This window comes from Cebus imitator, unplaced genomic scaffold (assembly GCF_001604975.1).
Source record: "Cebus imitator isolate Cc_AM_T3 unplaced genomic scaffold, Cebus_imitator-1.0 Scaffold115, whole genome shotgun sequence".
Classification (NCBI taxonomy): Eukaryota; Metazoa; Chordata; class Mammalia; order Primates; family Cebidae; genus Cebus; species Cebus imitator.
This window is the reverse complement of record NW_016107430.1, coordinates 2301097-2315722: the sequence shown is the minus strand read 5'-3', so window position 1 is coordinate 2315722 and position 14626 is coordinate 2301097. Positions and strand designations below refer to the sequence as shown.

Below are 14626 nucleotides of genomic sequence, written 5' to 3'. Positions count from 1 at the left end.
GACTTTTAGTTTCAAATGGAATTAAACTTTGAAAAAGACTAATTTTAGTATTAAATAGAATTTTTACAATTCTGATAAAAGTAAATCTCCTTTGTAATCATGATGCCTAATTGTTGGCTATGAGATTAAAAATAATATATACATGGTATATATATATACACAAACATACACATATACATATATACACATATATGGGTATGTGTATATATTCCACACATATATATGTAATTCTATATATACATATATGTGTATATATGCATATGTGTGTATGTGTGGGTATATATGTGAGTGTGTATATATGGATATATATGTGTGTGTATATGTAGAAGTATATATATATATACATATACACACACATATAATTTTTGTTTCTCTCCTAAGAGAAATTCTGTGCCAAACCTAAAGTGTAGCATAAAGATCAGCATGGAGTAGAATGATATGTAAGACCAACCAGCAGATAACTATTTTTCATCCTTTAAGGTTTGGACATGTGAAGCTTGCCAATGACTTCCAGCTTGGTGCTTGGTCTGCAATTAAGGCACATTAACACCAGGTGGTCCCAAGTGAACCTTGTTATGATCTCCAAGACTAAACCTGGGCTTGAATTATTCAACTGTTAAGTGTTTAGAAGGGTTGCAGTGGGGAGAACAAGTGGGGGAGAGAGGAATGAGAGAAGGTGAGACAGGAGCACTTACAATATCAACACACTGAGAAATGTGTTCTCACTTACATTTTCCTACATCTAAGCGTTAAAATTTGCTATATCTAACACTGAAAATAACAGAAACTCCTACTTATGCTTACTTCTATCTAAACAGTAAACTATGTACCTATATAAGCTTATTAATCTTCACAATGACCACAGTGACATAGGGGTTATTACTCCCATCCCAAAATAAAAGACCAAGGCCAGAAAAGGTAAAGAAATTAGCCCAGGCCACATAGCTAGTACACGACAATGTTAGGAGTCCAATCTCTTGTGACACCAGGCCAATGTTCTTAAATGTGTTCAACATCTTTCATAATCAGTTTGTCCATCTGTAAATTAGGGGGAATAAACCAGACTGCCTTATAAGAGTTAAAAGGCCAACAATATAATAGAAAACTGCTGTGAAAACTTATAAAGTATTGTTAACATTAACACAGAGATACTCTATTATAAGGAGAGTTAATGTAAAATTATACGAACCTTCAACAATATGCAGTCAGGGCTTAACAAAATCTCGTTTTTTCCAGACAACTTACACCTTTACTTTTGAGTTAAAATCTTAAGAGGGTCTGTGTATAACTCCAGCATACTTTGCCAATTCAGAGTAGCTTTACCTGAAAGCCCCTTCAAAGACAGTTTTCCTCATCTGCCAATGATATCTCTTTATCCCAGCCCTAAGATCTTTATTTGTTCCTCTCTGGGAAAGTTAGTTTTTCTAAGTATGGCCTATTATTCTCTTGGCTCTCCCTCCTTCTTGCCTCCTCCTCCTTTCCTTCCCCCTCCCCCCTCTCCCCTCCTCTCCCTTCCACTTCTTTCAAGATTTGGATAATGTCTGACTTTTGCCAAGAAATTTTTCTTAATTAATTTTTGCATATTGTGACAGATTCCTTATTATATACTAGTTTTTGGGATCAAGGGGAGGACATAAAATTGAATCAAGAATTCAAGATTTTCCTTTTGCTCTATAAATATGACCTAGAATATTATCTGAGCTATACTCTAGGCTATAGCTTCTATATTATTAGTAACAGAAAAATTTGGTAAGCATATATATGCACTAATTACAAAGTAAGTGCTTGACATGCATGATCTTGTTTAATCCTCATAACAACTCCATGTAACTTGTAACTAATTCAAGGTTACAGAGCTAATAAGATAAAAGCAAGAACTTGAACACTGAGTCTGCCTTCAGAGCCTGGTGGTAACCACCACTGTGTCTTTCTTATACCATACTCATATCACTCACTACTTCTTTCCTTAGGTCTCTTTGTTCATATCTTTACATAATTTGTGTAAATGTGTTATTCATTCACAAGAAAGAATGCTTTTTAGAGTAACAAAACCACCCACATCCTGCTCTGATTAACACAGAAAACTGCAAATAGTGGCTACTTGATAAAATAAACACACACATACACATCTATAAACAAATACATGCATATATATTTGGATGTTTTCTAATTTGAATAACTGGAATTTTTAACCCCATGTTTTATTTCACAATATAGTATTAAGTGTCTCACAGAAAATATCCTAATTCCTTCACAATTCCCATTGTACTGTATTCTTCCATATAACATAGTAAATCCTTACTGAATAAATGGTTAAAAGAGGCATTGAGTAGTTCAATTACTTTAAAAATTAAAAAAAGTTATAAAGTATTAATATTGTATAATATAATCAAGGAATAAAGGATTCTGACTTCCATCATCTAGCAACTTTGATCCTCATCTCATGACTGTTGGTTTCATTCATCTATCTTTTTCTTCCCATATGGGTTCCCAGTTTAAAATAAAAACAGTATATCAAGAGACTGGAAATTAATTATGTAAGAGGAATAATGCTAATAAAGTTTCCAAGGGTCGATAAATCTCACTAAGTAAAAGGGACTATAACTCATGGCTGAAGAATGGTATTAACCTAGTGATAAATACCTCCCCAAATTGGAGCAAACTACTATGGAGTATAGTATAAACTCCTGTAAAGATTGTTAGCTATTTAATTTAAATTAATGCTTCCTTATTTTTCAGTTCTTATATCAATAATGTTATCAAAATTAAAATATATAGGTAAAAATTTGCATTATAATTAGGCATATGTAATTAGTTTTTCAGTTATCTTTAATCTTTTTTTCATTGTTGTGTTTTACTTTCGGAATTAATTTCGGGAGACTTTTTCCTGATATCAAGCCTGCAATCCTAATAAAAATCCTTATTTTATGTTTGGCTTACATAATCAATGCTTTATTGTTTTAAAAAGTCAGTAAATCATTTTATGGTAATTAAGAATCAGTAATAATGAACTCACAATACTGATATTCTTTCTAATTTATATCCATATGATGTCTTCCAAAAAAACAAGATACATTTCTTTTCTTAAGGTATGCTCCCTTCTACAATGTGTTTTCTGAAAAGTGTATTTAATATACCTCATCAGTATTGCACTCAAAGGATGTGGCAACCTAATCTTGATCTTAGAGAAGACTTCTCATTATTTCACTTAAACAATTCATTATTATAGCTTCATAAACACTATTATGACAATGCATCTTTTGAAATTTCAACTCTTTGTTCAGGGAAATTTCCAATAAAGTCATACTTTCACAGGGACCAATGGAAAATATATTATTTTTACTTTTTCATTCATTGAAGGAACAAAGACATAATGCACCCTTCTTCAAAGTCTTATTAAGTCACATACGTATTCCTCATTGAGAGAGAATTGAAAAAAATAACAGGAAAGAGAAATTAAATGTGTATTTACCTGTATTAGACAAACCCACAGTACTGTTTTCTGAAGAAGTAATTGGAATCTGTTCTGTTTTGTTGTATCCAGTTTCTATCTGTGAAAGAAAATGAGGAATACACAATGTTATTTACTAAAATAGGTCACCTGAAGCCCGTGTTAAAAAGAATGGTTAAAGAGATTAAGGTAATAGTCCCTCAAATATGAAACTATAAAATTTTGGTATATGCATCTTCGAACAAAGTCATTCAAAATTAAAGGTAACAATTGCTTGCAGCTCTTCCACATCCAAGGATAACAAAATATAAGGCCACACATCCTGTCTTTTCAAAGTATTATAGCTCCAAATGATGAAGTATAAGGGGCTGACAGAAAATCTTACACTCTCTCTCTGTTCAGCATGTACCTGAAACTGAAGTTACCGTTGACAAATTTTATTCAACTGACTAAAAGCCTGATTTTCCTATTTTACAGCTAACACAGATATAAATAATATATACTTTATTCTATAACTGTAATTTTTTAGGACAATATAGCTGTTAGTAATCGAGTGTGTTAATTCTGATATAAAAATTCCCCATTTTGTGTGATTCTGCTTGGAGGAACTATAGCATACACACATGAAGGAGCAGTATCTTTCTAGAGTGGATGCCTGGGATTAGCCTCACTGTGTGGGAAAGAGGCTAAGGAACAACAAAGAAGATAGCCTGACTTCAGTCAAGCAGAGAACAGAAATGGCAAATAACTAAACCAACTGAAACTAAATATGACATTGTTAACATAGTTTTGAGTGATATCTAGGCAAATCTTTGTGGAACCATTTTGTCATGCCAGTATTGTCTAACAAGTCATGCTTCTGGACACAGGACATGCTGATTTAAAATATGTGTACTGAATATACAGCATAAAAAATAGTAAAGAAGAAAATATCTTTCAAAGAAGTATTAATTTGCTAACAATTTTACTGAAATAACAATTCTATATGTACTTACCCAATGTAAAACTATATGGGGGATTTATGGAGTATATATGTAGAGAAATTTAAGATTACATGACTTACCTTACAAGAAGGTAAAATGGCATTGTTAGTTTTGGGAGTGGATGAGGTCTTTGGGGTTAGTAATTCAGGAGGAGACGAAAAAAGACTAAATGCTGAGGCTTGAGGTCTATATTCTCCTGAAGCTTCTACAAGTGATGTACATGACAGATTTTCTGGTTGACTGTTGTCGGATTTTTGTCTTATGAATGCTATCTCCCAAGCAGATTCTGACCTAATATTAAAAAGAAATCATTTTATGGATGTGCTATGAATATACTACAACTGAATTCCAAGATAATGTTTTAAATGTTATTAAAAATATTTCTTATAATCTAAAGCACTTAATACATCTTAAATTACTACTTTCAAGAAGACATCCTAAATGACTCATTCTATCTCATGGATAGTATAGTTACCTCAACTTGGCTCTGGTAATTATGCTTTTTGCTTCTTCGAATGATACACCAATCATAGATTCCTTGTTGACTGAGACAAGTTGATCTCCTGGCTTCAAACGACCATCCTAGCAAAAACAGTAACATTTATAAAGGAACTAATGAGGTATTTAAAAAAATAATAATTGATGCAATTAAAGCAACGAAAAGTTTTTTGTGAAGAAAGAATAAAAACAAAAATATTAGACAACCTCAGAGGCAAAATGTTATGATTAAAGTTTGGCTCGGTAATATACATAAGTAAAATGGCATGGTTTATGTATTCCATGAATAAATTTACATGCTAAATAATTTTGAATATGGTAGGACATAGGCTAGTATACCAGGGGGACCTATTTTAAAAACTGAGCACTATGGGCTGATAAAGCTCTGACTCTGTCATAAAGTGGGCCAAATAACTGTGGGATATTTCAGAATGTAAAACTCATTTAGTTTCTCTGCATTCCTACACATATTTCCTCCTACCAAACTGTTCAATGTGGACTCATCCCACATTGAGATTTTTTTTTTTTGAGACGGAGTTTCACTCATGTTACCCAGGCTGGAGTGCAATGGCGCGGTCTCGGCTCACCGCAACCTCTGCCTCCTGGGTTCAGGCAATTCTCCTGCCTCAGCCTCCTGAGTAGCTGGGATTACAGGCACGCACCACCATGCCCAGCTAATTTTTTGTATTTTTAGTAGAGACGGGGTTTCACCATGTTCAGGATGGTCTCGATCTCTTGACCTCGTGATCCACCCGCCTCGGCCTCCCAAAGTGCTGGGATTACAGGCTTGAGCCACTGCGCCCGGCCTCATATTGAGATTTTTAAAACTTTAGTCAAGGATCTTTCTTAAAAAATTTTTTTAAATTTTCAAAATTTTGCATAGACATGAGGTCTCATTATATTGCCCAGGCTGGCCTCAAACTCCCAGGTTCAAGCCATCCGCCCACCTCAGTATCCCAAACTGTAGGGATTACAGGCGTGAGCAACTGTGCCCAGGCAAGGATTTTAATTACATTGATCCTACTCATATTTCAGCTCATGATCATCTTTTTTTGCTAGACCTGCTATCCTCCATGACGAAGGCCTAGCTGGCGGTGCGTATATTGTTATCCATGTCCTGCTAAGAATGACAATTCTAACTGGCTGCCTGGTGTTGCCTTTGCTAAGGCCCAGCTTGCTCATAACTAGCCTAACTGAATAAGACAGCGTATATCAAGGGCAGCAGTTAATGTAGTTGTTAAGTAAGTTTCCCAGTTTTTGTCTTTTCTTTTAATTCAAACTAGAAAATAAAAATACGCTTCCTTCTTTTACAGTTCCTAAGGTATTTCCCTATTTATCATTAGTACAGTGGTAGAAAGCATTATTTTTATAACTATAGAAAAAGCTTATACGGTTGAAAAGGTAGATTTTCACCTTGATGGTACTCAAGCAATTTTCACAAATTCAAGAAAACATCTTTCCTTAAAGTCTTATCTACTAAAATACATCCCTTGGATATTGATGTTTGACCTAAACTGTATTATTTATAATAATGATGATTCACAGTTATTTTATTCTTAAATTACAATAGGTATTGTTATTTTTAAAAAGATTATTTTACTGGCTAAAGAATACATAGGAAAATAACAAAATAACATAAAACATTCATCAAAGGATTTTATAGAAATATATCTCAACTACTGTGTAAAAGATAATATAATCCAGATGCATAACGACCCTATTCTACTGAAATGTAAACATTTTTTAAAATACTTAAGCCAAAAGAGTCAACTTAATTTTAAAAAACACATAAGCCAGACATGGTGGCTCATATCTGTGCACCCAACACTTGGGGAGACTGAGGCAGGAAGACTGCTTGAGCTTAGGAGTTTAAGGCCAGCCTGGGCAACATAGTTACACCCCATTTAAAAAAAAATAGCTAGTCATGGTAGCACACGTCTACAGTCTCAGTTACTCAGGAGGCTAAAGTCACTTGAGCCCAGGAGGTCAAAGTCATGATTGCGCTACTGCTCTCCAGCCTGGGCAACCAAGCAAGACTCTGTCTCAAAAAAAAACAAACAACAAGAACAAAATATACACATACATATATATATGTAGGTATTTATGTTTTATATATATAAATATATATAATTTAAAAACATCTGGATTTTATGTAAATATGTGATTGAATATAACTGGCAAAGACAAGACAACATAACATGCAGTGTTAGTACACAGTAAAAGCTCACATGAAAGCAATTTAACCCATCTTGTATCAAAGTACACTGATGTATTGAAGTAGCATTTTCTGGCAAGAAGAGAGTCAGATAAGAGAAGAAGAATGGCTTCTGACTGTGACTTCTGGTGTTTATATATTTTTTCTTCCTAAAAAGTATTCATAGCAGTTAGTTTTTTTCTTTGCCTCCTAGAATAAGATCTTAGCTGATCATGTGAATTTCTGAACCTGTTTAAAAGTCAGAACCTGCAAATGAAAACAAAGCTATTTTTGTAAGTCTGGCATTCTAAACGAGTGCATTCTGCCCCAGCTGGATTAATGTATATGTGAACTTCAGAGATATGTTGAGACCTCTTCCACGCAGTCTAGATTCCAATGCAGCAGTTACAGAGCAACTATATGACATGGGAGGCAATGTGTCAGGCATTTTCATATGTTGCACTTTAGATGTGAATTCTTTCACACTGACATTCATGCAGAAGTTGAAAGAATAATATATTCCTGACCACTTAAACACTTCTGTTAAAAACCACCAGTACTATTCATTTCTAATTATGACCTTGGAAGACAGTTTTCTAAATAATACATTTCAATATTAACAGAAACCATCTATACAGCCTGATTCTGATTTAACTAACTCATTATACCTAATACTAAGGAATAGTCTTTTTGCAAGCCTTAAGATTCTTTTCCTATACTTTTACAAGATGCAGACTGATGCTACCTTTATTGTGAACTTAGGCAAGTTGTTTAGCTTTTATGAGACTCTATTTTCTTAGCTGTAGAGTGGAGATAAATACATGCAACACAAGGTTGCTGTAAGAATTAAGTAATATATGCAAATTATAGTACATTACAGGCGTTAAAAAAGAGGAGGTGAATGAGACTTTCATATCTGTTGTGAACAATTGTCATACTGATAGCAAATTTAATTATAATACTCATCAAACTGAGAACCTTCGATGGTTGCCAATTGGCACAAAAAAGTTGAAACTCCTCAATATCTCAAACCCAGCACAACATATTTACTGCAACTTACTTTTTCGAGCTTTACCATTCACCTTCTGCATCAGCATATAAATTCTTCATTCTACTCTCCGAGAGTATGCCTCAAACCAGCCATGGCCTTTTGAACCTCAGTGTTTTCACACATACCAATTCTTATCTAGGATGCCACCATCTACCCTCCCACTTCTCTGTGATAAACTCTGACTTAAACTTCACAGCCCAATTCAAATACTATCCCTGCTGCAAGTTTTCTCCAGTTCCCCAAAATTTACTGAAATGTTCTGTCTCTTTGCTCAAAAAGCACTTTTACTTACCTAAACGATTGCACTTACTCTGTACAGTCCTTATATTTACATATCTGCTTTACCCTGCCCTTGCATTAAGATATAATAAATCAGCATTAAGATATAATAAATCAGCAACTCCCAAACTAGGGGCAATGATTTTCTTAATGGACCAGAATCACTGATTCTTTCATTTACCCAGAGCTAGAACTCTGTCCTTTTCATGATTGGTTCCCTGGCACAGTGCTAGGTACCTAGTAAGTCCACAATAGGTTAAAGGGAGCCAAGAAACAGTCTGAGGAAATTAGGGTAGCTATGACAGAAATAATAATGGCAAAGGAATAAAGAGAGTGACACTGCAAAGTGAACCATTTTGGCTGCTACTTCTTCAGCTCCCACCAGTGGGACTGGTTTCTTCATAGTCTGCCATCCAGAGGCCTGATCTTGCTATTTATCTAAAAGCCTTGGCCCAGGTTCCAGTGCTATGCTCAGCATAAAAATAGATCTCCTCTGAAAGTTAAATGTGTCCTACTTCAATCATTGGTGAACAATTACTAGCCATTAGCATCTATAACCATGTGATCTTTTTCTCACCTATAGGGCTTGACAAAAGAAGTCCTGAATTTATCAAATTTAAGATGCCACTAATTGTAAGAAATCATTACTTTATGTAGCATTGAGAGGAAAAACAGCCACCAATTACATGACGACATTGACTGTGAGACCTCTAATTTCAGAGGGAGAAGAGGAAATATTACATATACACACACACTCAGGAATATATTACATATCTATATACACATGATTTATATATATATATGTGTGCATGCATAACTTACATGTATATGTTTTAGTGTATGTCTTAGGACCAAATAAAAAATACATAAAATATATGATCAGATTTTAAGTGAGGCTTTTGATTTATCTGCTTTCCCTATGTTACCAACAACAAAAGAAAGAAATAAAAATAAACATTTGAGAATTTTAAAGTGTTGTCAAAAATCTGACACACTTTAAAGGTCCAGGAAGGAAGTACCTTGGTGTGGAGCCCAAATGGTGTCAATGGAAGGGTAAATAGGCAGATCAGTAATCTTCAGAAATGTGACAGAATGACTATGGGACCATTCATCCATAAATATAAATTGAGCAAGTATGTATGTGTCAGGCACCACACTGGGGACTAACAATAATATTGTGAATAAAATTGGATCGCATCCTTAAGAAACATACTGTGGTTCAGGAAGATTTGATTAAACAATCTTAAATATATCATTACAACTGAGATAGGTGACAAAAAGGAAAGGAATGGAATTTAGAGGCACATATAGAAAAAATGAAACTTAGCTTAGACTGGGGGAAAAGCAGGGAACACAATCCTTAGGCAGTAGTCTTTGAATTGATATCTGGAAATAATGGGGGAAAGAAAATGGAGTGCTGTTTCCAGACTAAGGGAACAGCATATGAGATGAAAAAAAAAAAAAAAATGGCCCCTTCTAGGAACTGAGAAAATGCTGCTCTGGAAGCATAGGGATGGAGAGTCAGAGGAGGAGAGGGCAGAAGCCACACTCCATAGAACCTTGTAGGCAACCAAGTATTAGTAATATGGGTTGGGAGGGAAATAGGTATGGTGCATAAGAACAAATGATGCTACTGAGAGGGCTGATAAAAACTGATGACAGTTTAAGCTCCAACGATGAGAATGAAGATCAAAAAACTGATGAGTTCAAGAGATATTTAGAGAGTAAAAAAGTCAACAATACATGCTAATGATTTAAGTAGTGTTATGGGAGTGGAAATAGGAAGCTGTTAAATTTTCTGACTTTGTGTAGCTGGAAGCTGTCATTCACCAAGACTAGGTAAACTGGAAGAGACTCTGTTTGGGAGGAGATAAGCAGAATACAGTGTGATGTGAATGTTGTGAGTTCTGCTTCAGAAATGTTGAGTTTGAGATGCCTTTAAGAGATCCAAGTAAAAATGTTGTTCAGGGAATTGAATGTTGGTATGAAGCTTAAAGGAGTGTCCAAGTCAGAAAAAGGGTCAAACATTGACCCCAGACGGATATGGGACTAGCTGACAGGATGAAAGGGCCTTGGAGTTCTCTTATTTCCTTAACTTAGCAACTAATATAGTTGTTTTCAATTTATAGGATGCCTCTAGCTCTTAGAGCTGAGGGAATCTTGGTTCTACTTGAACTGGAAAGATGTATTCATAATATCCCATATTTGAACTATAGATATGTTTTTCAAAGAACATAGTATTTTGCATAGTCCAGTATTTTATTCTCATATTTTCCAGGAGGAAAACATTTAGGGTGGGTGGTGGCAAACCATGAATAATTAAAGAAAATTCCTTCTGAGTGCCAATAACTCCCTTACGGTTAGAGGTATTTGAAAACATAAATAAAATATGATCTTGCTATAAGCTTGATATTGCCTATATTGTTAATTCTGAAACATTATAATGTTAAAACAAAATCACAGAAAGTTAAAGCATTCACATGCATTTAAAAAATATTAACAATTAGTTCAACAACTATATTAGGATAACCTTATGAGTTTGTGTTTCCTATTCTACAAATTCTACTATGTAGAAATTTTGTGCAGAAAATTCTACTATGTAGAAATTTTGTGCAGACTAGAAATTTATTAACATGTTAAAACAGTATTTAGAATACAGTAAAGGTGTTATTAATACATTGTTTTGAAATAAAGTTAAATCAATTTTGTATCTGAAGAATAAATATGCATATGCATAGAGTGCTCCATCTTTAGAAAATATTTTAAAATAATGTAAGCACTAGAAAATTACTTCTTCTTGTACACATTTTTTTATTTTTTAGAGACACTCTATTGGCCAGGCTGGGGTGTAGTGATGTAATCATAGCTCACTGAAACCTGCAACTCCTGGGCTCAAGGGGTCCTCCTGCCCTGGCTTCCAAAAGTACTGGGATTACAGGAATGAGCCATCATCCCTGGTACTCCTCTCTTAAACTTTTTTCTATCTTGCCTGTTTCCTTTTGTCAATCTTAAAACCAGCTACGGAGAACATTAATAGCCCTGTGCTGCCCTCTAGTGGTAAGTAGAGGATATAGTCAATTAGAAGATTTTGCCTTTTAATACTTCTTTCAATGACATTCTAACAAGAAAAAGTAGACATCATAAGAAAAATTTCTTAATCTGCTATCACTGACAGAAGATAAAGAGCTATTTAGCACCACAGCTATCAATTTATTACTCTAACTCCAAATATTTTTCATGGTAATAAACAAGTACGAATTGATGTTTGTCTTAAAAGCAAATTCTTAGGCCAGGCTCAGTGGCTCAATCCTGTAATCCCAGCACTTTGGGAGGCTGAGGTGGGCAGATTACCTGAGGTCGGGAGTTCGAGACCAGCCTGGCCAACATGGTGAAACCCCATCTCTACTAAAAATACAAAAATTAGCTAGGAGTTTTGGCACACGCCTGTAATCCCAGCTACTCAGGAAGCAGAGGTGGGAGAATTGCTTGAACCTGGGAGACGGAGGTTGCAGTGAGCAGAGATGGTGCCACTGCACTCCAGCCTGGATGATAGAGCAAGAGCCTGTCTCAAAATTTTTATATATATATATACACACACACACACACACACACACACACACACACACATATACATATATGTATAATTTATAATATATTATTTAGTAATTTCAATATAATGGTATAATTTTTGGCAATTAAATTTAAATTGTTACTCAAGAACATTTTTAAAAGCTAAATTTAAACAAATTCAAACCAACAGAAAAATGAATTTTTTCTTCTAAGAATTGAGGCATTACCTTAGTGTTAAAGCTGGGTGTGTGTGTGTGTGTGTTTGTGTGTGTGTGTTCAATATAGCTAGGGCATTTCTTAAACTACACTTAATATGATGCAGTAATAGATCAAGGTACCTAACAAGTGATAAGAATTTGCTTTTTTTTTTTTTTTTTGGAGACAAGAGTCTCACTCTGTTGCCCAGGTTAGAGTGTAGTGGTACGATCATGCCTCACTGCAACCTTGATCTTCGGGGCCCAAGCAATACTCAGCCTCCAAGCAGCCGGACTACAGGCAAGTAGCTGGACTACAAGCATGTACCACCAAACCTGGCTGATTTTTAAAAAAAATTTTAATAGCGTTCAAGTCTCACTGTGTTGCCCAGGCTGTTGTTCTCAAATTCCTGAGCTCAAGAAATCTTCCTGTCTCTGCCTCCCCAAAGCTGAGATTACAGGCATGAGCCACCATGCCTGGCCTATATAACACTTAGAACTTAGAAGGTATATTTAGAAGATGCCTTATTATCTGAACAAGCCTGAAACACTTGAAATTACTACAACTATTTTGGAAGTTACTTTTCAAATGGAATTTTTCCCTAATAAGACAAAAAAATCCAGTTGAAAAGATAACTGCTTACTTAACAAGTGTTTGCAGTGGTGGGAGAGAAATACGGATGGTGGGTAAAAGTAGTAGAACTATTTATTTAACCAAATAAGAACAAAATAGTAAGAGGATCCTTTCTCATGCTGTATAGCTTGATATTTACAGATATTTTATTAATTTTATTCTTAACATAATTTTATTAAATTCTTTATATTTGATGTCTCTCCAAATCAAATGGAAGCAATTTTCAGAAAAATGACACATAATCACTTTAGTAAAACCGAAATAGCAAGTGAGACCCAAGAAGAATGAGAATTCAAATATAGTAACCAGTTTGTTAAATTGCTGGGGTTGTGCTTCAAATTTGGGTCTGAGCTTCCTACCAACCAAAGTGAAAGGAAGCTCATTATATAACATATTTTTTACTTTGAAGAGGAGAGTAAGACTTTCTAATTCCTAAAAATAGATATTTTCTGGTTTTAAGTCTAAATCTAATTTCAATGGGGATTCTAATTTAAGTCTAAATCTAATTTCTCATGTGGGCAGCTAATGAGTGGTAAAACTCATTAGCTCAATAAGAGCTGCGAATTCAGAAATTAGTAGATTTTGTTTGCTGTTTTTGTTCTGTTTTGCATTTAGTAGAGGCTAAATTAATGTAGTTCAAGTTCTACTGATCCAACTTAATAAAAACTCAAAGTAGTAGAAAGACAATATTTCATCAAATATAATTTCTCTCAACCAGAAACAGGATAAAAGTGAACCGCAAATAATTTTAAAATAATAATCTTATTTTACAGTCAGAAATATATATTATTTTCATATAAGAAGATCCTAATTATCTCTTAGTTTAAAGCTCCTTGAGAGCCATAGTCTTATCTTCTAGTTCCTTGGTATTTTTCACTTAGGTTTGATCACAGTGGATATAAATTCACTAATAAAGTAGAAAAAATGAACTTCACCACTGGTGGGTCGTTTTGGTTTGTATTTTTGGTGGGCAGGGGGTGTATTTTTACCTTGTAGCAGTCTCCTCCAGGAATAATTTCCTGAATATATACCAACGGGCCTTCATTCCGGTTAATTCCTCCTACTATCTTCAGGCCAAGGCCTGTTTCCTTGTTAATTGTAATCATCTGAAAGGCAGGATCCCTAAAATAAATTAGCACACACAGGTTAGTGTAGAGATCTGTACCTATTTTTTTCTTTAAACTACTTATTAAATCAAATTCTTAGATCTAGACCAGTGGCCCCTAACCTTTTTGGCACCAGGGACTTGTTTAGTGTAAGACAATTTTTCCACAGCTGGTGGGGTGGGTGTAGGGGCGCAGACGAGGGATGGTTTCGGGATGATTCAAGTGCACTACATTTATTGTGCACTTTATTATTACATTGTAATATATAATAATTATACAACTCACAACAATGTAGAATCAGGGGGAGCCTTGAGCTTGTGTTCCTGCAACTAGATAGTCCCATCTGGGGGTGAGAGGAGACAGTGACAGATCATCAGCCATTAGATTCTGATAAGAAGCAGCAACCTAGATCCCTCATATGCACAGTTCACAATGGGTTCATGCTCCTATGAGAATCTAATGCCACCAATGATCTGACAGGAGGATGATCTCAGGCTGTAATTCTCACTTGCCCTACGCTCACATCCTGCTGTGTGGCCTGGTTCCTAACGGACTAAGGACCACTACCAGTCTGAGGCCCAGGGGTTGAGGACCCCTGACCTACACAATCCAAAATACTTAGTACTTACTAGCAATGATATTTTTTAAAGTATGGTGATGTAATAA

The 14626-nt window shown here is 34.9% G+C and overlaps 1 protein-coding gene across 5 annotated transcripts in view; it reads right to left on the bottom strand.

Annotated features, from left to right (window-relative positions):
• STXBP4 (syntaxin binding protein 4) overlaps positions 1-14626 on the bottom strand; it is a 170885-nt gene that overhangs the window by 135150 nt on the left and 21109 nt on the right. For all 5 annotated transcript variants that reach the window (XM_017538788.2, XM_017538790.2, XM_037742116.1 and 2 more), the window contains 4 exons: positions 13844-13976; positions 4910-5016; positions 4515-4725; positions 3473-3551 (listed from right to left, as the gene is read on the bottom strand). In XM_017538788.2, coding sequence (XP_017394277.1) covers positions 3473-3551; positions 4515-4725; positions 4910-5016; positions 13844-13976 — 530 coding nt within the window. The remainder of the gene's footprint in view (positions 1-3472; positions 3552-4514; positions 4726-4909; positions 5017-13843; positions 13977-14626) is intronic.